Raw genomic sequence first — 27,261 nt, 5'->3', positions numbered from 1 at the left:
AAGCTGGGACCAGTGAACGGCTCAGTGCCTCAATGTGCTCATCTATGAAATGGGACTATGATGGCCCTCCACATGCAAGAACTGTGGTGAGGGTAAGAGGAGATCTGATGGGAAGGTGGGAGGCAGCTCCGTGTGGTGGGTCAGAGACATGGGGCTGAACGGTGGCTCCACTGTGGTATCCACATAGTCAAATACTAAATAAATGAAAACTATTGTAATTAATTATTTAAGAAAAAGCAATTTGTTCAAGGCCTCAAAGTGAGTCAGCAGGGTAGTACACAGGAGAATTTGCACTCCACCGTCCTCCCCGCTAACCCGAGGCGCTTCCTTCATGGCTCTATCTGGGCAGCGGATTCACAGCCGGTAACTTTTTGACATGCAGTAAGGATGGAAAGGAGGAGCTAGGTCATCTTGTTCTGACAGCTGGACCACCCCGGGTGACAGTGAACCATTCTCAGCATACATGGCTTCCCAAGCTGAGGCAGAGCATCCAGGATGTCCTGACCAAGCCTTGTGTGACGGCAACAGACGAGCATCCTTTGAGTCCCCTCCCTGCAGCACTCAGTAACTGCACAGGCTTCTCCCAGCCTCCATGTAGAAACACTTTTTAACCCCAGCCCTGCCAGGATCAAGCTAATGAGGGGGACACGTATGTGCGCGTGTGTGTGTGTGCGCGTGTGTGTGTTTGCACGTGTGCATATGCGTGTATAAGAGGATGCATACGAACCTACGACTCCTGTTACCTTAGTGGGGCAGTGACCTATCTCAGTGCCAGAGCAGAACAGGAAACAGGGAGCAGGACCCCCAGACAACAGATAGCTGGACCCCACTTCCCTGAGGCCCAGCTTTATTGAGAGGTGAGCTCAGCCACGTTCCCAGAGGACCTCCCCGCAATGTGATTTCCCAGTGGAATATTCACTTTGGCTTATGCAGAACGTGTATTCTGAATCTCATCATCGTCTTTCTGTGTCCAAAGACAGAGCATAAGAGGACCAAGGAGACAAAAACTCCGTTTCCTTTGTGAGCGACTGTTTCTGTTTGACTAAGGAAAAGAGAAAAAGGGCCACAGCTGGGGATATGTATTTACAGAGAATGTGGAATTTATTGGTAGGGTTTTTTTCTTCCTTCTAATTAACAGTGTCTGGGATTTTACTGTAAGAATCCCTTACGCTTCCCCCAGTTTTGGATAAGGAAACAAATGGACACTTGATTCACTGTATTATGCTTTTAAACAGCTATTATGATGAATGACATTAGTTACTACAAACAAGCAATATTGAAATAAAAACAAATAGGTACAAACAAAATAATGCGTAGCCAAACTTCATTTGTTACGGAGTGGCACCTACTCTAACTTTTATTCTGCTGAATTAAAAAAAGCCTAGGGTTGAACAGAGCCTAGGGTTTTGTTCTGCATAATGCATTTTCCCAGCAGAGGCCACTCACAGTATTTGGCTTTGTCAAAGCAGCTTTGACATTAAAAAGCCCTTAACTAATTGTAACTTATCAGAAAGAAAAAGTTAATTTGTCTTTTAAGCATTTCTTATTCTGCTGCAGTTAAGGGGGAAAAAACAGAGGTCTAGCTTTTTCAAGTCGGTTGTATGTGAAGCGGGGGTCGAGTCTTTGCTTGGGGTGTTTGCTTGGAAATAAACAGGCCTGTGTTTGAGAGTCCTAACCAGTAAGTAGCTGTGTTTCTTTGAGCAGGTCAGTTTCCCTCTCCGGGCCTCCATTTTCTCATCTGAAAAATAAAGATTTGGTTTGAATGTCATTCCCAGCTCACTGGGTTTTCGCAACAAAGCATAAAGGTCAGGAGGTATGACTTAAAAGCTGAGGCTTAGAATCTTAAAGATCGAGGTCAGCAAACTACAGCCCATGGTCAAATCTGGCCTGCTGCCTACTTTTGCACAACCTGTCAGCTAAGAATGGTGTTTACATTTTTAAATGGTTGGAAAAAATCAAGAGAAGAATATTTTGTGACAGGCAAAACTTACATGAAATTCAAATTTCGGTGTCCATAAATAAACTTCTATTGGAACACAGCCACCTCATTTGTTTACATTTGTCTGCTTTTGCACCACAATGGCAAAGTCAAGTAGTTGCCACAGAGACCGTGTAGCTGGCAAAACCTAAAATATTTACTCTCTGGGTCTTTACAGTCTGCTGACCCTTATAGATCAACATGGCTGCAACTTTAAGGTACATACCGATCACCTAGGGAATCTTATTAAAATGTAGATTCTGACTTAGTGGGTTTGAGGTGGAGCTGAGATTCTGCATTCCCAACAAGCCCCTGCGTGGTGCCAAAGCCAGTGTTCTGGGGACCACATTTTGTGTGGCAAGGCTGGGCTCTATCTGGTTATGCCATGTATTTGCTCGATATCCTTTGGTGCCTTTCCAGGACCTTCAGAAGAAACTCTGACTCCTTACTATAACTTGATTCTTGCCCATCCATCCAGCTTCACTGCCCACGGTGCATCTCAAGCACATACCTGGAAATGCACTCCAGGTGTGCACACACACGTCCTCCACTCCCTGATGCCCGCACTTTCTTATCCACGTGCCTGTGCAAACACTGATCTCTGCCTATGACATCCTCTCTTCTCCCCACCTCTCCACCCTCAACACGCCCAGTTGTTCAACTTCTTGTCCTTCGGCGCAAGTGGCACCTTCTTTGAAAGGCGCTTGCCCAGATTTCCTGAAGCTGAGCCAAGAGGCCCTTTAGAGAGGGACCCATGCTCCTCTTTGCAGCCTGAATTGCATGGCCGATGCCACTGACATCCTTAAAGCAGAAGTCATCCTGTTTATTCCTACATGCCCACTGACCAAGCACAGTGCTTGGTGCATGGTGGGGGTTTAACGTGCATTATTTGAAATGGGACAAGGACCCCCCAGAGAATCAAATGAGAAGCTGGGGCTAGAGCCCACACCTTCAGAATCCTGGTGTGTGTTTTCTTTTCCCTGAGCCATGCCTCAGAGATGGATGGACGTATTAGCGCTTTGGCATTTCAAGCAGAGGGAAATGCAGCCTGTGCTCTGAAACTCTTAGAGTGCTTGCGAGTAACAGCCCCTTCCCAAGGCTGGCAACTCTGTGGCGCACAGAGAACTCCTGAGCCCAGGGAGCAGCTCCTGAAGACACACCTCTTGGCCTCTAGGCAGCAGGTCCTGGCAGCAGCGCTGACAGAATCAGCACCCACAGCAGTGAGTCAATCTTCCCGGGGCCGACCCGTGCAGAGCACTGATAAGTGGTTGGTGAGGAGGCTTGGGAAAGAGATGCAGTCTTCATCACCTTCTCTCTGAGGCTGCAAGCATTTCCCTTCTCATTTCTTTTTTTTTTTTTTTTTTTGTGGTGGGGGGGTGGATTGGGTTTATTTATTTATTTTAATTTATTATTATTATTATTATTATTATTATTATTATTATTATTTTAATGGAGGTACTGGGGATTGAACCCAGGACCTCGTGCATGCTAAGCAGGTGCTCTACCATTGAGCTATACCCTCCTGCCTCCCTTCTCATTTCTTATGGCTTCTGCTTCCTTATTGGTCACCTGGACCCAGAGGAATGTAGGTCAGACAGACAGACTCAGGCTGGGTGCAGCCACAGGGAAAGAAGGCAGGGGGTGTGATCCCTCTGGCAGCCCGGCTAGGTGAGAGGGCTGGGGCAGGAGGGAGGGGATGGTGTGTAGAGGAGCCACAAGGTACCCTGAAATATGCCCCCACCTGCTCTACATGGCATCTTCCCCACCCCTCCTCCTAAAATCCCCATCATGAGATTCACAGAGCTATTCTCCCCAGGTCATTGCTAGTTGCAGTGGACTGAACTGAATGGCGTCCCCACGCCAACCTTGCACACTCATACACTGAATCCCTGGCCTCCAGCGTTACGCTGCTTGGAGATGGGGCCTCTGGGAGGTAATTAGGGTTAGATAAGGTCTTGAGGTTGGAGCACAGATCTGATAGGATTAGTGTGCTTATTAGAAGAGATACCAGAGAACTCACTCTCTCTCTTTCCCCCAAGTGCCCACCTGGGAGAGGTCACATAAAGACACAGGGAGCAGGTGGCCATCTGCAAGCCAGGAAGAGGGCCCTCACCAGAACCCTAACCCTGCCAGACCTTGATCTTAGACTTGCAGCCTCCAAGCTGTGAGAGAAATCAATGTCTGTCATTTAAGCCCACAGTTAAGCTGTGGTGCCTTGTCTGTTATGGCAGCCTGAGCTGGCTGAGACGGCAGCCTTCTTTCCCGGGTAAATTGATCAAGTTCAGTTTCCTTCAATGAACCTTGATTAAGCTTGAGAAGGCAGGGGGCAAGTCCAGTTTTCTTGCCGTTGTCTCCCTAGCACCCAGCACAGGGCACATGAATAATAAATGTTAATAAAGAAATGAATGAATGAGCTGAGCGCCTGCTATGTGCTAGGCACCATGCAGAGCGCTAGGGAGATGAAAAACCAGGCCACTATCACTCCAAGGAGACACGATCTAGTCTGGGAGACTCATGCAAACTGACGATGCCCATGTGATAGAAGGGCTCCAGCAGAGCTGTGGGATGGGCACACGCATTCTGCTTCATCATGGGAGTGGAGAGGTGGGTAGAGAAACACAAAAAACAACTAGTACAAACTGAGAAATTCTCTCAAAGGAGAGTATATTTGAAAAGCAAGTATACAATTGCCCCTAAGAGAAAAACGCACCTAGGAAGAAGGCATTTGTTGATTTGTTGATTCATTAACAAATCTGAGCAAGCCCAGCAGTGTTGGAAATGCAGGAACTCCAGTGCTCAGAGACAGCCGGGTCCACAGAGGGGCAGGGTGGGATAAGGGACCAGAAAGACAGGCAGCAAGCAGACTGTGCTTACCTCCTGACTGATAGTGATGCCTGGAAACCCACCAAAGGGAAAGAAACAGAAGTCGTTTCAATAGTGGAGGAATGGTGGACTGTTGGTGTCTTGAACCTCTATAGTGAAGTCTCCCGAGGGCTGTTAGGTGAGGTAGAAAGGCGTAAGGCTCTGAAGCCAGACTAATTCTAAGATGTTGGTGCCATTACTTACAAATTGGAAAAAATTTTTAATTGATCTGTCTCGCTTTTCACATTTGTCAAATGGAAATACTATGTTCTAATCCCCTCAGGATTGAGGAAAGAGTGAAAGGACACATAGTAGGTTCATATCAAATGTAAGACCTCTCCAGCTGTCTGTCTCCAATTAAGAAGCTCCAAACACCCTGCAGTTCCAAGATGGTCCTTTGAAAGCTTGGGGGAAATGGCTGCAGCCCGTCCTACCTCCCCAGTTTGGTGACTATCTGCTGCTTTCGTATCTACCCTCTTCCTAAACTCAGGGACTCAGAAGGGGCAGGAAAGCATCCTTTTTGTCTCTGGCGCCTGTGAAGCTACATGCTGCTTGGCTTATCAAAGGTACTTGAAACTTCGGAGAACTAAACTGCACAGATGGGCAAAGCGGATGTAGACTGTCTTAACCAAAGTCACAAGACAGATGGACAGTGGCGTTAGTTCTAGAACCTTGACCTCACAGTCCACAGATTTCTTGAGACCACCTGGCATCAGACCAATCGAAACAAAGACTCCGATCTCATCCTGTGGCGTATGTGTTCCTTTCCAAATCCTCACCAAATGGGAACTGCCACCCAGCAATGAGAAACCCATGTCACCATCCTCCCTCTCAGAAGCGGCATCCGCACTTTCGCACGGAGAAGTAGACACAACACTCGAAACAGCTCTTAAAACGCTTTCCTGCTATGTGGTCTATAAACACAGGAAACGGCAGCTGGCTGGGTTGCTGGTAACATTTATTTGCCAGTCAGGGTGCGAGAGCTCTGTGTGTGAGTTTAAAGCTGTGATCCAGGAACGAAAATAAACCAGTAAAGAAGAAACTGAGACGCCCTGACTCCAGCTCTAATGGAAAAGCCTCTGGGGTCAGAAAAACGAGGGCTGGGAACACAGCTCTGCCACTTATTCGTGATCCACGTTAAAGAACCATTTGAGCTTCCACTGTCTCATTTGTAAGTGGGTCTGTTAATAATACTCCATAGGTTTTCAGTGAAGGGTGACTTAGTGTTTATAAGGAGCTGTGAGGCCAGTGACTGGCACATCAAAGAGGATTAAAAAATATTTATCATCCTGCTCCGTGGTGTGTACCCAAAGCAGTTGAAAACTTACGTGCACATAAATGTTGACAACAACCTTATTCATAATTGCCAAAAATCGGAAGCAACCAAGATATCCTTTATTAGGTGAATGGACAAATAAACTGGTATATCCAGACAGCAGAATATTATTTATTGCTAAAAAGAAATGAGCTATCAAGCCATGGAAACGTGGAGGAACATTGAGTACATATTACTAAGGAAAAGAAGTCTATCTGAAAAGGCTACCTAACTGGATGTTTCTACCCAGATGACATTTTGGAAAAGGCCAAACTATGCAGACAGGAAAAGATCAGTGGTTTCCAGGGGCTGCAGGGGAGGGAGGCGTGAACAGACAGCAGGTGGCGCACAGAGGATTTTTCAGGGCAGTGAAATGATATCACCATGATGGATACATTTCTCCAAACCCATAAATGTTCAACACCAAGAGTGAACCCGAAGGTAAACTTCAGGCTTTGGGGGATTATGAGGTTTTAATGTAGGTTCGTCAACTGTAACAAATGTCGCACTCTGGTGAGTGATGCTGGTGATGAGGGAGGCTGTGCACGTGTAGGGGCAGAGGGTACACGGGACCGTCCTCTTAATTTTACTACAAACCTAAAAGGGCTTGAAACAGTCTTTAAAGAAAATGGTATTTCCCTCCAACGCCTTTGAGGACCTAATATAAACTCACTTGACAGCATGCAGATCTTTGGAAGAACTAAGGACCCCCAAGGAGAGCTATTCACTTGCTCCTGGGTGATCCCATAGCACCATTGACAGCCCTGTTTCTGGGCACATAGCAGTGTGCAACACACTTATTTGATCACTTCCTGGTCTTCTGTATCAGACTGGGAGCACCAGGGTGGTGGACACCATTCCTTATTCATACTTGTTTGTTTCTTTTGACGCTATCACAGTGCAAGCCCAATAAATGTGTTAGAAAAACTCCACAAATAGCGCCATTAACGGAAAATTAGTGGAAGTAAAGGCACCCGAACCCTCGACATACAGCTCAAAAATGTTGCTTCACTATACTGGCAGAAGTCTGGCAGTAAGCTGAGAAAGGCTGAAGAAACATGACAGTACTTCCTCCTTTATCACGATCTCTTCTTTTTTTTTAAAGAAGCCAACTCCCTCTGCAGAAAGGGCAATTCCGTACCAAACAAGGAAACAGTCTTGGATTCTTTAGCAAAAACTGTTGCAATATACATTGTCTCCACCATAAGAAACTGCACCGACAACAAGAAGGGCATCAGCCCTTCTGGAATTTTCTATTGCGAGGAGTTAAAGGCTGACCTAAGGCTATTCCTCTTACTGCTGAAAATTGCAGTCTCCCAAGCCTATTAATAAACTCAAAGCCACCCTCATTCCCTTTCTCTCCAATCTAACAGTTCCTTCTCTTCCTTCTTACAGGGGCTCTTCTGCCCCAGCGTGGTTACACTGGACGTCAGTGCATCCTGCTCACTGCTGCATCTCTGAGCCTCTGCCCACCCCCCGCTCCCAAAATGCTGAACATTTGGGATCACATGCCCAGATCCTTGCCAGCAGCTGGTGCACCTCAATCAGGACTGCCTGCCCAGCGGGCGAGTGCCAAGGCTCACCCTTTCTGAGGTCCTGGCTCCAGTCCCTCAGTCCATCACTGCACATCCCTTCAGTCCTTGTGCGTGGATAGTCCATTCCTAGCCAGCCCTGGAGATGGGACCACTCCAAAAGACGGTGCCTGGAATCAGATGTTCAGAGAATCCCAGAGACTTGGCAGCAAGACACTCTGCGGACAGCAGGCTGGGCGGAAGGTGCACACGCCCTTGCTGTGGGACAGCTCCAGCAGCCCTTCCCGCGCCTCGGCTGCTCAGTCCCTGGGGGGAGTCAGTGGGCTTCCTCTCTCGTCCTTCTGTCCTCGTGCTCGTGGCCCTGGGACTACCTAGTTGTTCTCTTTAATCGCTTTATGCGCCTTTTATTTCTGTAACTTTCATTTCCACCCTACCCCCATATTTTAAATGGGGAAAATGATCTATTCTACTATCGTGGCGCCGTAGAGAGAATCATGCATGTGAAAGCACCTGTGCAAAAGCTCACCTACAAAGGACAGCCTCAGTTCCACCTCGTTCCCCGCAGACCTCAGATTCTCTGCTGGCCCAGCCTCACCCCTCCCCCGCCCCCGGGACTTCAGATCCGTTCTGGACTCCAGTCCAGAACTCCTGAGTCCTTCTGAGGAGGCTGCTACGGCAGCTTGGTTATAGTCACAACCAGAGAGAGAAAACGTGGCTCAGGAGACAGGGCGTACCAGAGTTGGGCCCCTGGTTTCCAAAATTTGTTTTTCCAGTGAACAGAAATCCACACCCGCAGCAACACTACCCACCCACTGAAGCCCCGAAAATAAGCATCTTTTTTTCACATGACAGCCCTCCAGATATTAGAGGTCAGATAACTTCCCTCTTCTGCTATCCAGTCACATTATATCAAAGTCATCTGCCTGAGCCTGTCTTCCCCAACAGCTTGGGATTCCCAGTGGTCGGAGACCCGGTCTCACTCATAGCTGTACCTCCCGCACTTGGCACAAATCCCACGTGTCTGCCACAAAGTCGTTGCTCAGTAAATTTTTGCTGAATTCATAGAATCTACTCTCTGTCCTGCCTCAACACCTTCTGTGACCCTCCAGGTCTTCTTCAGACTAAGCATATTTAGCTCCACACTACCTGTTTCCCAGGAAAGCAGTGGCAAGTGGCCCAGACTGCAGAAGAGGGAAAGGAGAAATAAATGAGAAATTTGACTGAGATTTCTCCCCTGGTCCTCCACATCTTTCTGAACCTGCTGCCTTGCAAACAGCAACCTTCTTTGTTTACTCAAGGTCCTCCGAGAGTCATTCCAACCGAAAGCCATCACGATCACGCACACACAGGCTATCCTGCAGAAGCGGTTCTGCTGGTATCCGGCCACTCGTCCCCCGCCGCCCCATGTCTCCACTCGGCTGGTCCGCAGGGTGGGTGACCACGGCCCTCACACAGGACCACACTTGCCGCCTCTCTGCCAAGGCTGGATGGATAAAGTGACATCCAGAGATCTCTGGCACCTGAAGCAGCCAGACAGTACGGGGTGCGGCTGTCTGTTCAACCACACACTTGTGAGCCTGTGATCTTGCATCAGGAGGGAGATAAAAACTTCAAACGCTCTCCTCAATCCTGCCACACCGAGTTGCTGCAGGTCTGCATGAGGTCTGAGGTTTCTGCCAGGCTCATCTTGATGGATCAGTTGATTTTCAAGGCCCACCTACAAGCGAATGTTCCCAGGGACCCTGGCCATCCTCATCCTGCTTCTGACAGGTCAGGGATTCTTCTCAAAAGAAGAGCAGCTCTGTGGATTTGGGAGGCCGGGCAGAAGGCAGGAGTGGTGTGGTCAGGCTTGCGCCCGCCCGGAGGAAAAAAGCCACTTCACATTCCTCCGCCAGCTGCCCTCATCTCCCTGCCCCTCCCCAGAACACGTGTCCAGTCCACTGAGTGCTACTCAAAGCATCCCTCTGCCCAGGTCGTAAAGGTGTTAGAGAGCAAACTTGGAAACTCACCAAAGATTCATAATGGCTTACTAATGTACACCTGGAGTCCCCGTGTGCCACACACACAACCCTGTGCCTCCAGAGCTGGTGATCTTAACTACAGACCAACACTTAGGAGTCGGGCCCTGCACCGACTATTTTAGAGGTATCATCTCATTTAATCTTTATAACAGTCCCTTGAGGCAGATATCATTATCCCCATCTAACAGATGAGAAAACTGAGGCTTAGAAAGGTTTAGTAACTTGCCTTCAAGTGCAATAGGAATTTGAACGCACGTTGCTTTAACTGCAAACTCAAATACCAGGCAAACCACTCTGAACACTGTCCGAGGCACCCTCATTGAGGCCAAGGGAATGGGAGCACAATTCCTGCTTCTACTGTGAAGGCTCAATTTACAGCAGCCAGTGGAGGCTGGGAGAGGTGGTCAGCAAGCACTTGTGTTCTACTAACCCCTGAGTGCAATCCTGTGCCTGTCTTCTCTTAGTTTGGAGCTGAGATGGGTAGTACACATACACACACACACAAACACACACACACACACACACACTCACTCACGCTGATAAACAGAGTGATATCATCACTGCAACTCCAGATCACCTCTCTAGACAGCCAATCACATTGCAGTTCCATTGGGTAACTGACCAGTTACAGACCAAAGCAACGGACAAGGCAGGTTGCCCTCTTGACCCCGGTTCTGTGTAATCTAGAGATACCACACTGTTTCTTTGGTCCTCAAGTTTCCTTCCTTCTGGTGTTCATTGAACTTCACTAAGCATCAGCTACACGTCAGTAGGTACTGTTGAGAGCTCACACACTGGAGCCAGACTGCCTGGAGTTTTCATTCTATTGCTACCACCTGCTAGTTGTGTGATCTTGGGCAACTTAAAAAAAACTCTGCCTCAGTTTTCTCATCTGTAAAATGGGGGATAACGATAGTTCCTCTCGCATGTGGCTATTATGAGGAATAAAATCATCCACATGTAAAGTGTTTAAAATGTTGTCTGCACACAGTAGGCACTCAGCAGAGGTGAGCTATGACTGTTCGGCGCTTGGGTTGGGAATGGTGAGGATGATGAGACAACAAATGAGGCGTGAACAATAGGAAACACAGACGAGGAGAGCCCGGTAGACCTCTATTCTGTGAGAAATCTCAGGAGCTGAGGAGACACGCAGGACAAAGTGCTTACAAATGTACAGGCTGTGGTTGGCAGAAAATGCCCCCCAAAGATGCGCAGGTTCTAATCCCCAGAACCTATGAGTATGTTACCCTACATGACAAAAAGGACTTTACAGATGTGACTAAGCCAAGGACCTTGAGCTGGCGAGATGCAATCATAAGGGTCTTTGTGATGGAAAGAGTGAGGGAGGAGGAGCAGACGGGAAGATGTGACGGAGGAAGCAGAGGTTGGACAGATGCGTTTTGAAGAGGGAGGAAGGGACCACCAGCCAGTGAAAGCAGGTGGACTCTAGAAGCTGGAGACATCCAAGAAGCAGATTCTCTCCTAGAGCCTCCAGAAAGAACCCACCTCGATGGACATTGTGACTTCAGCCCACTACCTCCCGTTTTGGGCTTCTGATCTCCAGACTTTAAGAGAACACATCTGTGTTGTTTTAAGCCCCTGAGTTTGTTAGAGCAGTGCAGGGAAGCTGCTACACAGGCCTTTGGTCACATGTGCTGTATTTCACAAAACCTCTTGTTTTCACAAAAGCCACTTTCTAGCTCACTGTGACTCATGTCCCTACTTCCCCCCAAAAAGGTGGAGTGAAAACGTAAGCTTCCAGGAGGAAGTGTTCGCTTTGATGGAACTGGCCTCTCAAAGGGCTCCCCGTGTTCCCCACTGTGACAGAACTGGCTCCTCCGGAACAGCGGAGCTCGCTTAGGGAAGGTGAGAGCAGCCCGCCAAGCACCGCACAAAACCACCAGCTCACAGACTTTCTGGAAAAGCCTCAAAGGACCAGGACTCCAACACGGGTAACAAGTTAGTAGTAGATCGCTTTACACACGCATGACTTTTTGTGGTTTTTATTACACTTATATACATTGCCTCATTTTGATTCCTCCAACCTATAAAAATAATGTGTTCAAAACCACATCCTCAGAAAGGGACAGATCCAAAATTTGCACCAGGTCTTTAGCCTCTAAAGCCAGTTTTCTTTCCCCCAGAGAAGAACACCCCTCACGGGTGAGTGATGGGGACAACTTCAGTTCCCCTCCAACACCCACCCTGGTGCCCCTGGTGACACTTCCTCTCCCCACCCCCCCCACGCCGCCTCTCAGAGGAAACCACTCCAACCGGCCAGGTGACAGATCAGCACCGTCTTCTACCAGTTGAGATGCAAACGGCAGGCATAAGGAGGGGAGCAAAAGGGAAAGAAAACTACAAAGAAAATACATGAAAAGGCTAATCCAGACCGCAGACCAGCCCCTTCCTCCAGAAAACAGAGCCAAAAGCTCTTTAGAAATCTCTTTCTTGGAGGCAGAGCCTGGACTCAGGGAAGGAGCCTGATGTGGGAAAAGGCCAGCCTGGGAGGCGGGAGGCCTCAGACCAGCTTCTGTCACAGACCAGCCATTGGGCTTGACAAAGTCACCTCGTGTGACATTGGGTAAACAGCGGGAGTAGGATGGGGCACTGAGACGCTCCCTCTGCGGGTTTTTTCCAAGCAGCAATGCTCAGGTTGCAAAATCTATCTTCTGTCATACATGACCCTCAAGTTGGGGCAAGTGATGCTGTTTTGCAGCTAAATATCAGGAAGTGTCTAGGTTGTGAATAATAACTAACATTTCTCGAGCACCTGTGTGGAGCTACACTTTCTGTTATCTGCAGCTTTTACAAAGTATTGTGGTGAGGTCAGAGTTCACCTTCACATCCTTTGGCAACTCTTGAAGAACTATTACTCACCAAATCACCTCAATTTAAAACTATATATTCTGTGTTTACAATTTCTGTGTCGACCAATTCTTAGAAATTCAATTCCCACCAACGTACAAACAACCATGTAAAGTGCAACATCCCTCTCTTTGGGGTAAATGTACCTTCTCCAACCTCGATTCAGGTACCCTCACCACCACCATTCAAGGCCTTCTGCTTGTTTCTCCTCTGTCTTCTTTCCTTGATCATTTCCTTCCAAATCACCCATCGTCCATTCATACGCCACACACACCCCGCCCCCGCCACTCGTCTCCAGGTTGTTGGAGAGCGCAGACAGAATGACATGCAATGACTTAGAAGCCTGGAGAAACCCTTCCCTTGGGGACACAGGAGATGCCCCAGCCCTGACCACCAGCCACCTCATGAATCTTGCTGTCTAATAAACAGAGCGCAGGTCCCCAGCATCCTTTGAAGAGCTATTCTTGATGGAGGGTTGGTGGTGGCTGGGGCTTCCTGGAGAGAGGAAATGACAGAAAATGAGCCTAGCACAGGGTGGGCTCAGATCTCAGCTTCCCAAGACCCACAAGAGGAGGAACTGAGAAGGTTTCTCAGTGCTTTAGCCACAGCACTGAATGCACTGGCTGGCACATGGTAAGGATGGGGAAAGATTCGTTGAATAAAGAAATGAATGAAGGGTCACACCATGGGAGTTAGAGATTTGCAGATACCAACTACTGTATATAAACTAGATATACAGTTTCTTCTGTATGGCACAGAGAACTATATTCACTATCTGGTAGTAATTTATAATGAAAAAGAATATGAAAAGAAATATATGTATGTATACGTATGACTGAAACATTATGCTGTACACCAGAAATTGACACAACATTGTAAACTGACTATATTTCAATTAAAAAAAAAAAAGATTTCAGTTGTGAAGATAGGTCCTAAGAGGCCCCAGAGAGAAAGATCACTGTGTACAGAAGTGGCTGAAGACAGTGGACAAAGCACTTTGCATCTTTGTAGGTGATGGAGGGAAGAGCCTTGACCTTGCCTGCTTTACCCGGTGAAGCTTAGTAAGGTGGGAGGGAGGGAGAAGAGATGGAAGAGAGAGGGTAAGAGAGAGGAAGGGGAGGGGATGGGGGGAAGGAAAGCAAAGGGAAGAGGGGTCAACTGGATGGTGGTTGAACAAGTTCTCCAGGACAGGTCAGATCTGATTAGGCAAAGAGGAGAAAAGATGGATACACAGGCGATCCAAGGACAGACTGATTAAGAAATGAGACAGCAGATGCCTCGGGTTGAGAACTGCAGCCACCCTGTGTGGTTCTGCATGTGTTTGTCTGTGTTTAAAGAGACTGTACACAAAGGCAGCCTTAGGAGGCAGGTTTCTTTCCTTCTTGCTCCATGCTTCCCGCCCAACATAAGCGAATAAACATTTAGAGAGCAAACGCGCACAGCCAATGTTTCTGAATGGGGCGCCGTCATCACGGAAGTAGGATTCTAAACAATCCTGCTACCTGATTCACGGAGGAGGTTTATCCAGCAAAACCTGAAAAGAAATCTGAGACACTGGGCTGCCTCTGGCCATCTGCGCCGTCAGCTCCCCCTCGGCGTTCTCCGGACTGCTGTGAGCTGCCACCGTGCTGTTTCTCTCAGCTTCCCACCGTGCGTGGCAATAGCTGGTCCTGGTGGAGTTCATTGCCAATGCTGCTTTATGTACGAGAATGTTTATTCTTCCACTGGGGCAATGCAACACAATGGGAATTGTTACACAAACAGCTGGTGACTCCCCAGAAGGGGAGATGTCCATTTAATTACAAAGGTGCCAAGGAGCAATTTACTTCCCCCAGGGGCTTAGGCTCAAGGCAGTCTCCCCCTCTCTCAATTAACCAGCATTTTGCAAGAGAGTACATTATGTACCAATTTGAAAATCATACTAATACATACTAGTTTGACAGCTCCCCACCATCGCAATTGCCTTCTATCTTTCTTTGTTTCCATCTATTTACTTTTTAGAGTATCAATAGTCCTGAAGACTTTTCTTTAAAGGGAATTTGACTATATAGCACTGGGGAAAACGAAACAAAACAAAAACAGAGAGGCCAAACACTCTGGAACAAGAGAGCACACACACACAAAGCAGTGAAAACACACTGTGCTGAGCAATGTGCTGAGCACATTGTGCTGTCCGTGTCACTCCCGGGTCACCAGAACTGCAAGGGACCCAAGAGGTGATTGACTTCAACCCCTTTTACAGGTGGGGACACTGAGGCCTAGGGAAGGAAAAAGATGTGTGTGAGTCCAAACAGCCCACAAGTAAGAGAAAGGTGAGAGCCCCAAGCCAGGCTCTGGAAGAAAGGTGCACGCAGTTTGCTTCCATTGTGTGCCACCTCTGGGCTACCTGCGGGGTGTGAGCCTTTAGACTAGGTAGACAATTATTCACCCAGGCCAAGAAAGGCACACCTGCTCCTCAGAGTCACTGTGGATGATCTGCAGCCAGCTAGAGTGAGTGCCAGGTGGTGGAACTTGGCCTTCATCTTTTCCTCCTGAGACTTGCACAGAATTTAATAAGAAGCTGTGCATACAGTAGGAGCTCAGACAATTTCTGGTTGTTCATCCAAGGCACTTCACCATAAGCCTCATCCTCTTAAGTAGCAAGTGGCAAAGGACGTGACAGCAAAGCCACCAGGGAAATGGGATTTTGGCGAGATGGACCAATGGAGGACATCACCCATCATAGCCTGAACCCCCGACAGAAAGTCCAGAGGCTCAGGATGCTGCTACATCTGTCCCTCCACCCTCTCGGGAAGAGAAAAACCAGAGATGCTCCCATAGGCCTCTGGGAAAACACCCAGTGGCCCCTGGAGAAACTTCTAATGAAGAAGGAAGGGCTTTCAGTCCTAAGGGGGCTACAGGCATCTCATTTTCCCAACAACTACTCTGCCCTGCATGGGACTGTGCCCACCACAGTGCAGAAGCCATTGTTCAGTGAGGTGTTTTTGGTTTTTTTTCCCTCTCTAGGGCTGGAGTCTGATCCCATTTGAGATAAATCAGAAGACACCAATATGGCAGTCCTTCAAATCCCTACCCTGGCCACTTATTAAAGTCAGCATGTGGGCGTGGGGTGAGGCACTGGCTCTGCTCTGGCTGAGGGCACCCCGGGGGCACCTTGCAGAAACAGGCGCAGGGGATCAGGATTGAAGTCCTGAGGAAGGCGGCCATCCACCTCTACACCATGCTCACTGCTTCACGATCACAGCTCAGTGAGGAGCTGAGAGATGTCAAAGCCAGGAGTAATCAGGAACCCAGCCACAAAGGGAGTTGTGCAGAATGAAATCACCACTGGAGTAGCAGCCTCCCTCCTCACTGAAGGGGTACAGGCACGACCACCTCCAATTGGTCGGGTGGAACCCCACCATTAACCCTTGCAATGGTCCTTGGTCCTTGGACTTATGAAGAATGTCAAGAAGGTCGCATGTCATATCAGTAAACAAAGGATGTTGTGGCCATCAAGCCAGCAGCCACTGCAGCTGCCCACACCCCCAACTGTGCACCCTGAGGGGGTGGAAGAAGGCAGGGGGGCCCTAGAGAGTTGAGGTGCACATCAAAGGAATGATTTCAATGAGTCCAGACTCCAGCATCTTCCCATATCCAGAAAAGTACCAAATTCATTAACTTGAGATGTCTGGTTTTCTTTAATTAACAGTAGTCTTTTGATATCCTGACTACCTGGTTTTTGCTATAAAAACTCCTATACATCCTGGCTCCTCCCTCACCTCTTCCAAGCTGCCTCCCAGGCTTGAATCCTCAGCAAGTCCCCCAAATAAGACATCATTCTCAACTTTCAGGTTATGCATTATTTTTTTCCAGTCAATACTGTCAACACAGCATAGACAGGAGAACTGAGGCTGAGGGCATTCAGCTGCTTGCCCAAGGTCACCAGCTAGGAAGAGGCAGAGCTGGGATCCAAACCAGGCTGTCCCCTCAGCTGCCACGAGTTGGACGTCTGTGTGTCAGGCAGAGGATGACTGGGTCACTTCAGTCCCAGGCTTCCCAAGCAGAGGGACACCCCCTCACACACATCCCCACCAGAACCCGCTGGGATGGAGCTGGCCCTGAGCTCCGCCCCCCACTGTCATCAGCAGGAGCAGGGCTGGCGGGAGACAGAGGAGTCCCTAGGCTCGCTGTCTCTCTGAAAAGCAAAGCCTTTGGCACTGAACATTCTTGTTCTCCCAGTGAGAAGCAGCTAGAGTTTGAGGCGACTGAGGGCGGGGTAGTGACAAAAACCACAGAGAGTCGTGAGGCGAGATGCTCTTTACTCTCTGGGGACCTTAATCTTCTGAACCCCAATTTTCTCATGAAAATACCAATGTCTGAAACTCAATAGTGATTATGGATATGAATCTGCTTTATAATATCTAAAGTGGCCTAGAAATCTCAGGTAGTACTAGGGCCTAACAGGGAATGTTCACAGACACTGTGTGCAAGGGGTTGTAATTACATCACTAGCACATCCAAATACATCGAGATCACTCAGCAACGAAAGAAGAGACACTACTGTTACATGCAAAATTGCGGATGAGCCTCAAGAATATTAGGAAAGAGGCCAGGCAGGCGCCCGAGTGTGCACTGTGCTGATTCCACTTACATCCAAGTCCGGAATATGCAAGCTGATCCAGAGAGACAGAAAGCAGATTGGTGGTTGCCAGGGCAGGGCTGGCGAGGGAACTGACTGCAAAGGGGCACAAGGAGACTTACGGGTGTGATGGACACGTGCCGTCTTGCAGTGGTGACTCCACGAGTATGTTCATTTGTTGAAACTGATCAACCGTTAAATAGGTTTAGCTTATTGTACATAAATTATGCCTCAGTAAAGTTTAAAAAAGAATGTATGCCAAGGTCTTTCTTTTGAGCCAGGTCCTTTGGGTAGCCTGGAAAGTTCACTGGACTTGCGGTTCTAGTCCAAGACGGTCATGGAGACATGGCCTCACTCAGGGCAAGTCCCTGAGCTCCTCCCAGCCTTAAGTCTCTTCATCTTTAAGATGATGCTTTTATCATGAGTTTACCTTATAGGAGGGCTGTGTCGATCAAGAGGGATATTTAGTGCATGTGAGAGCAATTTTTCACTTGTAAAATAACACACAAATGTAAGGAAGTGCTGTGTGGACACTTGGTTATGATGGGTGGGTTGGAGACGTCCTTGCCCCGTCCATCTATAAGATGCCATCACTTCAAGTTCGCCCTGGTTGGTCTCCTCTTTCTATCCAAGGCCCCTGGGAAAGCAGCCATGCCCCCCCCCCCCCCATAATCAGCCACGATTTAGAGATGCTGAATTAACCAGGTACTTTCAGGGGACCCAATGTCAACCTCCAGGTAAGCCAGAGAAGGCCAGAGAAACTGGATACTTAAATTCATGGGCCCTGCAGGATGCCTCTCAATTCCGTGTAGAGCCAGTTTGTAGCTGCTATAATCTTTAGGCAGTGAGGCAGAGCTAACGCAGCTGACTATCCAAAGCAAAGTCAAAGGCGCTTTATTCAGCTCTTTTCTCCTGCCACGTCCTGCTCTTTAACTTGGCATTGTTCAAATATTCAACAGCAATAACTGTTGAACAATTTTGGAAAATCAACAGCAATAACAACATAATAGCACATGTATATCGTGCTGGAGACCTCAACCACCACCTTCCCTCCTGTCTTTTCTTTCCATCCAACACAATAATACCATAATCATCTCTACCTTGTGTCCAGATTATATTTCTAACTAAGTCCCTCCCTACCCAAGAGCTCATTTCTGTCTTCACAAAGCCTCATGAGTCACACAGGACGCGTAGAGGTCCGGCACCAAAGCTGATCGGGATGTGGCAGGAAAGGCGTTCAACGGAAGACCTGAGTGTCAGTTTCAAGTGTCAGCTTCAAGTGTCGGTCGAATTCAATGCATCACACCCCTGTCCATCCTTTGGTAAGATTCTATTTCTCAATCATTAGGAAACATTCGAGAGCCGTTTGGTATAGACAAAGTAGCAGCCACAAGCAGGCCCAAAGGATACAGAAGACCAGCATAGTATCAGCAGGGCCTCCTCAAATTCAGGCACTCGGTGACTGCTCCTGAAGCTGGCCTCCAGCTGCAGAGGAGCCTCACTGTCCCCCAAACCACAGAGGCTAGGAAGGGGGCAGTAAGAAGTCCAGAAGGGATGCAAAGCAACACTCTCAGAGTTGGTCCTGTCTCCTTGGGTGACGTGTTCGGCCCCCCCCCCCCCCGGCCCCAGCCAGGCCTTCCCCCGGACAACACACGCTCTTCCTTTTCCTTTAGACCAATCTCGCTCCAGTCTTGACAACGCCTTTATTTTTAGAACTTTTGAAACAGGGAAGAGCTAAGGGCACAGAAAAAGAAGAAGGGATAGGCCATTTTGGCCCCTTGACAGCTTCCTTCCTGAGGTCTCCCTAACACCTCCCGGCCTTGTGCTTCCTTATACACATGCGCACGCACACACAAACACACACACACACACAGATACACCATAAAGACAGCCACTTCTCAGTCCTTCTCCACATGGTGGGTTCTTCTATTGTAGCATCTAAATTGGACTGAAGGTCACAGAGGGGGATGGAAAAACCCGAGCACAGCTCCAGGGGAGAAATGAGCTAAAGGAACATGCCCGGAGGTCACCCTGCCTGCTCAGCACTCCTCTCCCGCTGCTGTCAAGCACTTAACAAGCGTTCACTAATTAATCCCGGTGCCCTCAGAGGGAGCCAGCGGGCCCTGAGGCCTTGGATGACTTATCCAAGACTAGAGCCCGCTGGCCCACCCAGAGCCCGGTGAAGGGCCCTTCTTGTTTCTGTACAACACCAGGCGCAGTTACTCCAAGAGGGGAAACAAGAGCTGTCGGCCTGGCTACCACCGTTCTCTCCAAAGGGCCAAGCTCCAGATCTTGGGATCATCCTTTCTTGAAGCATCACAGCCTGGTCCTCCTGGTCCTCCAGGAAACCATCACCGCTCTCTCTCGCTTTCCCATTCATCACACTCCCTCCTCCAGGTTTAAGGCCTAAGGAAGACCCTTCTCAGAAGTGATGCCCAATGCCCTGGCCCTCTTTCTTCTCAGCCCATCAAAATGAAGTTATAAGTCCTCTCTCTGGAATCTCAGCTGGCCCCGGGGAGAGGTCCCTCTTCTTACTGACCCGATTAAGTTATTAAGAGGAAGGCTGACTACATCAGCCTTTCTGGGCCGAAGTGAAAGAGATGTCAGCCTGGATAGGGAGTGGAATAGACCAAGGGCTCCAACCTTCCGAGGTAGAGAATTTGAGAGACGGAACAGCAGACCCACCTCCCTCCCCAAGCTGTTTCATCATGACCCACTCTGTCTGCTTTTCAGTAAAGAGAGGCAGTGCTAGTAATCATTGTAGCTGTGATCGGCTGCATAGCAGCTCCTCCCGAACTATTCACGTCCCAATTCCTAGAACCTGTGACCATTACCGTATGGCTAAAAAAGGGGTTTTGCAATGTGATTAAGTCAAGGATCTCAAGATAGGAAAATTATCCTGAATTATCTGGGGAGGCCCTGAATGCAATCACAGCATCTTTATAAGAAAAAGGCAGAGGGAGATTTGACACAGAAAGAAGAGAAGGCAGTGTGACCATGGAGGCAGAGACTGGAGGGATGCAGCCACAAGCCAGAGGATGCCGGCAGCCACAAGGAGCCAGAAGGGGCAAGGACTAGACTCTCCCTTAGAACCTCTGGTGGGGGGCACAGCCCTGCCCACACCTTGATTTCAGCCCTTCAGAACTGTGAGAGAAGAAATTTCAGTTGTTTTAAACCACCCAGATTGTGGTAATTTGTTACAACCGCCACAGAAACTAACATGGTAGCTAACACTTAAAGATCACCCACTCTGTGCCTGGCATTACTCTCAGTGTCTTACCCACATTAACTCATTACGACCTAGTCCTGGATGTGAGGTCTGAGCTATGCAGACACTGCCTGGGTTTGACCCCCAGATTCATTGCTCACTGTTGTGACCCTGAGCAAATGATCTCTAAACCTCTGTCTCCTAATTCATCAAAAGGGCATATAATTAACTTCTCATTGGGTTGCTGGGAGGATCAAATGGATAATAAAAGTACAGTGTTTAGAATCGTACATAATAAGTACTCAATAAATGCTAGCTACTATGACATCTCAGGGATTGAACAAGCCAAAATTAGATCATCATCCTAATCTATCAGGATATGGATGAGGTCTCCTGGACCCAGCGCAGGAAAGATGTCCTGTTAAAGCGACTCTGAAGAGCTAACATGACAGTCTGAAGGAGTCAGTTAAGTATTTCTTCCCTTAATTAAGCAATTTGGGTTCTGAACGCTGGCCTCACTTCAGAAAGGGCAGGTGCCTGGCACCATGCTGCTTCTGCAGCCTTGCTCCGCAAACTTCCTGACCTCCCCTTCTTAGGGAGACCTATGCATATCCATCACATGACAGCTTCCACACCTGACAACCCCTATAGAGCCCACTGCATCTTCTCCCTGTAACTCTGACATCAGGAACTGGAGCCCCAGTGCTTGGAAGTTAGTGGAAGGCAGGACTGTCAGCCCATTTTATGGCCTTCCAAGGCCACTCCAATCTTCCCAGCAGGCTGAGTGGAAAGATAAGATCAGGGGTCAGCTTTGATTAAGAGGTTACAGCCATGTGAGTAAAGAAAAAGATTTGCCCAGAGGGCAGGTAAGGGAAACCTAGAGTTATCTCCCGAAAAAAAGGAGGGGGGGAGGAAAATAAACTTTGATCAAGTTGGCCCTTTCTGATAAAGTTTGCCTAACTCCCTGTTTAGGTGATGTCATTCAAAGAAACAGCGCCCCACAGGCTCCCGGGCCTCGTGCCCCCACCTAAGAAATCTGCATGCGAGGAATGAACCAAGGGAGAAGGGCCTGGCCACCCGGCTAGGCTTCCTCCCAGGCAGGGTTCCAGCCCCACGGTCTTGGGTGGCCAGTTTCCGAAGACTCCTGCTGCGGCTGCTGCCTTGTGCTGGCGACCAGGCCTCTTCCCAGCAAGCTGCTGGGGCAGCCACCTGCGCGCTCTCTGCCCTTCCCTACCCCACCCTCCAGGAAGAGGGATGAGGGAGGACCGCTCCCCCTCCTTACTCTCAGGCACCCACAGATTTCTGCGCTGCCGTCACCACTGACGAGAACCCAGGTCCCCTGGGGGAATTGCTTCCCCTTCTCATTCCATCTTCCCCATCAATGAACACGCAGCAGCCCCCACGCTCCCGCTCCTCCTACTCCGGAGGGAGACCGAACCCGAGAGCGACATCCGGAGCTGGAAGCTGCTGCAGTGGGAGCGCCGGCCTCCCGGCCCGGCTGTTCCTTGCCCTTTCCCAGCCATCAGAGGATTCCAAGCCAGCCAGGCTTTCCGGATCAAGAGGGTGCCCGATTCCTCCGTGGGGCCCCGCCTCCCCGCGGGCTCCGCGCTGGAGACCTCGGGGAGCTCGCGGGAGACCTGCGGAGCCCCAGCCGGGGAGGACGGGCGCCGGGCACGGTCCCCGGGACTCGAACGCGGTGTTCTCGCCCGTAGGCATCCCACGCCCTTAGACACGCCGCACCAGAGGCATCCCAAGCCAGCCCCCAGCCCAGCGCTCCGGCGCGGCGCCCTCCCCTGCACCGGCGCCGGGAGGAGCCGAGTCCCGGGCCGCCAGCGCGCCCAGCCCGCCCCCAACAGGTCGTGGGCAGCGGGGAGCGCGCCGCCCGCCCGGCAGGCGCGGGGAGGCGAGCCGGAGCGAAGCCGAGGGCCGGGCGCGTGGGGCGGGAGGGGTCGCGAGGGCTGCGAGCCCGGCCACTTACGCGCGGGCTCTGGGGAAGCCCATGGACAGGAGCACGTCCAGCGCCGACCCATGCTTGATGGTGCCCGGGCGCTGCTGGCGGTTCCTCCGCGGGGTGACTTTGCTGTACAGCTCCTCTCTTGCAGCCATGCCTAGCGGGCTGGGGTGGCCGTACTGAGCCATGGCTCAGTGGCCAGCCATCGCCCGGGAATACGCCCGAGCCGGAGGGTCCCGGAGGGCGGAGGGGCCGGTCCGGAGCCGGGGAGAGAGCTTGGGGACCGAGAGCCGGGCGGGCGGCGGCGGCGGCGGCGGAGGCGGCGCTCGGAGCTCCCCCGGTGTCGAGACTCTGACGCTTCCTGGTGAGGCCACCGGAGCCAGAACGGCCCGCGAGCGGCTTCTGCCGGACCAGACGCCAGCGACTCGGGCCCCCGGGTGCCCCCTGCCCGGCGCGCGCAGCAGCCCTCTCTCCTCCGCCCCCTTCCTCCTCCTCTCCTAGCAGTCCGGGAATTTGCAATGAGTAATTTTTGAATGGATCAAAAAGGAAAAGAAGCCTTGTGGGCTGGCCCTGTCTTGCCCGTACCCGGCCCCGCCCCTCTCTTAAAGCGGCAGCGCGGCCGGTGGCTGCTCCTGGCGGGGCGCGAGCTGCAGCGCGAGTCCGGGTACTTCTGGGCGGAGGGCTGGAACCCGCGAGGGCTGCCCGTGCACGCTGGTTCCGGAGAGTCGTCCCAGCGCCGTGGCTTCTCCACCGCTTCCATAGAGGGTCAGCTGGGCCTCAAGACACCAAATCAACCCATTTTGAGTTTCCTATGTTTCTAGATGGGGTTTTTAATGGAAATTGGGCGAACAGATGGACGACGTTAATGAACCAGAAGGCCGAGCTATAAGGCCCAGATAAAAGGTTTTGCTTCCCGAAGACCCTGTAAAACCCAGATGATTGTTACCGCCGTTGGAGTCCAAATTCTTATCAGCTGGCCAAGGGGCCACACTGAAGGTCTACCGTGTTCTCCAAGAGCTAGATAGTGACTTCAGGGCAAAGAGTGGGACCTCGGGCTCTCGGGTCTGGGAATGAGGAAAGGAGAGGAAGAGGGAGGGGAAGGCAAAAGGAGGAAGGAGGAGAAGAGGAAGGAAGTGGGAAGTAAAAGCAGGGTGGAGGGGGAAGGAATAAAGAACACTTTCTCTCTATAAGACGTTTTCAAAACAGAAGGGGCTGATTTTCAATAGAGAATGAGTACCCTGCCAATAAAAAGATTCAAAGACAGACTAGATAGAGAATAAGTAAACTGCATCACAGGTTGGACAAAACTACTCCCACCTCCCAAAAGGTGGAAGTCCCAGCCATCCCCACTTCCCATTGCCCTACACCATGAACTTGGCTTGAGGGTGTTAAAGCTCTTTCATTTGAGACAAACTTAGATAGTCCTCAGTTAAGAACAAGAGCCCTGCTTGGTGTAATGGAAAAGGCATGGAGTAAACCCTAGCAGCTCTTTGTCAGGTCATAACAGTACCTGACATTTATTGGGCTCTTGTATGTCCCCATTGTGCTCAGGACAATAAATGAATTAACACATTGAATTTTTATGACCCTATGAGGTGTGTATGATTATTACCCCAGTTTACAGAAGGGAAAACTCAGCTCAGATTGGTTGAGGAAGATCACAGAGCTGGTAAGTTGGAACCAGAGCTTTTTTCCACTGTGGTGTCTTGAACAAGTTGCTTCTGCCCTCTACAGCCCTGTGTCCTTATCTGTATGCATCATAGTAACTTGGCTTACACACAGGGGGTTCTGCAGAACCGTCAGCTCCTTTCTTTGCCTGGAGCATGCGGGGAGGGAGGATGACCAGCTCTCAAGGAGCAGTTTTTTGATGTTGCTTTATAAGGCTTCCAAGAGTTTCACCAGGGGAAATGACACAGCTTAATTCTCCTAGCCCAGAATCAGTTTTCTAAAGAATATCCAGTAGTGTTTGGAAGTGGGGGGATAAGGGCTAAGGGGGCTTCAACAACAAGGTGCTTAATTCTGCCTCCTGCTGTGCAAGGGATGAGGACAATTTCACACTTCCTGGGTGGGGACTTCAGCCAGAGCAGAGGAAGTGTCCTGAAGCCCTGTAAGGGCATCCCCAGGTATGGGGCAAAGTGACAGAACTGGGCTGGGGAAAGTCATACCTGGTAGACTAGACTCTGTGGGACATGTTCAGTAAAGGACACTGGACATTACCCAGGATTCCGAATTTCTTCCAAATGCCTGGGCTGAGTGTCAAATGACCTGGAGCTTAATCAAGAGATAATGTCTGTGCAAGCAGTTTGTACAACATAAACACTACACAAATAACAACTCATACTTACTGAGAGCTTGGCTTGTCCACTGGTGCTGTTCTTAGCTTCTTACTCATATAATTCATTAATCCCTTGACAAGGCAATGCAGTAGGTACCCTATTACCGTCGCCTGCTTTACAAATGAAGATGTTGAAGCAGACAGAGATTAAGCAACTTGTCCAAAATCACATGATCAGTAGGTGGTAGAGGCAGGATTTGAACCCTTAGTTTCTCCAAACAACCATTTACTGCCATTGGTGTGATAATGAAGAGGTGTCAACCATTAAAATAACATGGTCACCTTTTTGACTCCTCCTGCTGACTTTCTCTTACTGCGGAACACAACCAACTCAGGTGCGCTAGCTCAATGTGCCACAGAGCCGATCTACTGACACTGGATTGTGGTGAAGAAAAGTATAGCATTTATCACAGGGCCCCAGGCAAGGGAATGGGAGAAGAGCCTCAGATCCAGCCCATTTGATCTTTGAGTTAGGGGTTTTTGTTTTGTTTTGTTTTGTTTTGTTTTGTTTTGTTTTAAGAAGAACAAAGCAGCTGGGATTCATTATCTTGTGACATTTCTTAATCTTAGTTTGGGAGTCAGGATGCCTCTGGTTTACAGTTCTCTGTCCAGGTGGTCCATGGCTTGGGGGCCTGTGAGCTCATCTTGCCCTGGAGACACAACCTGAGTCTGTTCGTTAATGATGAGAGCTAATGATACAACAGCAAGTTTAGTACATCAGTGATGTTATCAACCACAGCAATTTCAGTCATCTGACTCTAGTTAATTAGTGTTCAGTTAGCACAGGATTGAGGTCAGAGGGGACAAGAAAGGGAAGTTTTGGGTAGAGATATTTGTCAGAAACTCAGTAAGGAAGGAAACTCAGTTTTGGGGTCTTGGTTTCACTCCTATACCCCTTGACACAGAATTGCCAGGTCTCTGATTCTCTAGAAAAACTGAATTTATTGTCTTTCTTCCTCCTCTAGGTAAACTGTGAGAGGGAATGATTGATACAAAACTAGTTTTAGGTGGCCTGGAAAAAGCACTATGGAAAACCAGACACCTGAGCTGCAAACTGTTTTGTGCGGGGCACTTTTACAGAAATCCCAGACCAACTGGTTCACCATCAGCCCAGTGCCAGCTGTCACTTTATTTAAGACTGCTGCCCCCTGTCCTGCACCAGGCAAGGGGCTGGCAATTAAGATGCATTGTGCTTTAATTATATTGACTTTGAAAAGCTAGGGGAAGCTTTATAAATGTCCATACTGTTATGTGACAAAGAGAAGAGGAATGACTATTCATCGGACAGGAGCTCTGGCAGTGACGGGGAGGAGTCAGACGGGAGTGGGGACTTGCACAAGGAGGGCGCAGACATGTCACCATCAAGCTGCTCCCTCAGAAAGGAAGCAAGTTGTCATTCCCCCGGCACCCACAGGTCATGTCAGAATCCACCCTGGACCACAAACCTCTTTTTGTTCATGTGAGCTCCAGGCCCACTGGCCCCAGCTAATTTCTTGGTGTGGTGGCCCTCCTAACATGGCCACATGGATGCCCAAAGTGGCCCCATTAACTGCACTTGTAATTTCTGAAGGTGTCCTATATGCCTTTTCCCTTCTGCTTCTCTCTGTCCTTGAGAAGGGGTCAAGCGATCCCATGAAGAGCAGGCAGCAAAGGCTGCAGGACGTCTCCAGCCCTGAGGGGGGTCGGATGCTGCTTTGGCAAAGGCACTTTCGAACCACCGAGGATGCCATTGGCCCCTAGACTTCATGGGGGTTCCTCATGGCCAGGAGAGTTTGAACTATGCGGCATCAAGAAAGGAAGCAGCACTGGAGGGCTCCAGGCTGGGAACCAGTTTGCCTAGGCTGGCTGTGGCTTCAATATGTTCTCTACCCCTTTCTGGGCCTCTGCGTCTTCATTTGCCAAATGAGGGGCTGCCTGAAGCTGGGGGTTCCTAGGACTTTGCCACAGGACCCTCAGGGATTCTTGCAGGCAGGGGTTGGGGTTATCCACTGAGAGCTGGGGTGGGCGAAGCATGGTGCCCTCTCTTTCTCTTTTCAGAGTGGGTACATTTGATCTGTTTTATGTCTTGGGGGTTTTATGTAAGGTTTTCTGTGGGAAAATGGTTTAGTGGATTAAAAAACACTTTGAAAAAGACTGAACTAGAGGCTGTCTAATGCCCAGTTTAGAGAGACCACCATTTAATAAAAGGGAAAGTAAAGGGGAATGGAGTGCGATTGGCGAGAGGGAGGCAAGGTGGCTGGGGAGGGAGGAACGGGTGAGGAGTGGGATGAGGGTAGCGGTGAAGGGGCCACACGTGTAGAATGTTAGCGTGAAACTGACTTTCAAAAGTCATGTTATAAATGAGCTTGTTTACAGAACAGAGACAGTCTCACAGACACAGAAGACAAACCAGGGGAGAAACGGGGTGAGGTGGGATAGACTGGGAGTCTGGGATTTGCAGATACTAACTACTGTATATAAAACAGATAAACAACAATGTCCTATTGTATGGCACAGGGAACTATATGCAATGTCTTATAGTAACTTATAATGAAAAAGAGTATGGGGAGGAATATGTGTATGTATAAATG

General features: G+C 49.5%; 1 protein-coding gene across 3 annotated transcripts in view; it reads right to left on the bottom strand.

The window, feature by feature from the left end:
- UBASH3B (ubiquitin associated and SH3 domain containing B) overlaps positions 1 to 22,878 on the bottom strand; it is a 129,779-nt gene extending 106,901 nt beyond the window's left edge. For all 3 annotated transcript variants that reach the window (XM_010986558.3, XM_010986557.3, XM_031443470.2), the window contains exon 1: positions 22,384 to 22,878. In XM_010986558.3, the coding sequence (XP_010984860.1) occupies positions 22,384 to 22,435 (52 nt within the window). In that variant the 5' untranslated portion in view covers positions 22,436 to 22,878. The remainder of the gene's footprint in view (positions 1 to 22,383) is intronic.
- Positions 22,879 to 27,261: the final 4,383 nt, after the last annotated feature.

Source organism: Camelus dromedarius, chromosome 34, assembly GCF_036321535.1.
Source record: "Camelus dromedarius isolate mCamDro1 chromosome 34, mCamDro1.pat, whole genome shotgun sequence".
Classification (NCBI taxonomy): domain Eukaryota; kingdom Metazoa; phylum Chordata; class Mammalia; order Artiodactyla; family Camelidae; genus Camelus; species Camelus dromedarius.
The sequence above is the reverse complement of the archived record's forward strand: the minus strand, read 5'-3'. Positions and strand labels throughout refer to the sequence as shown.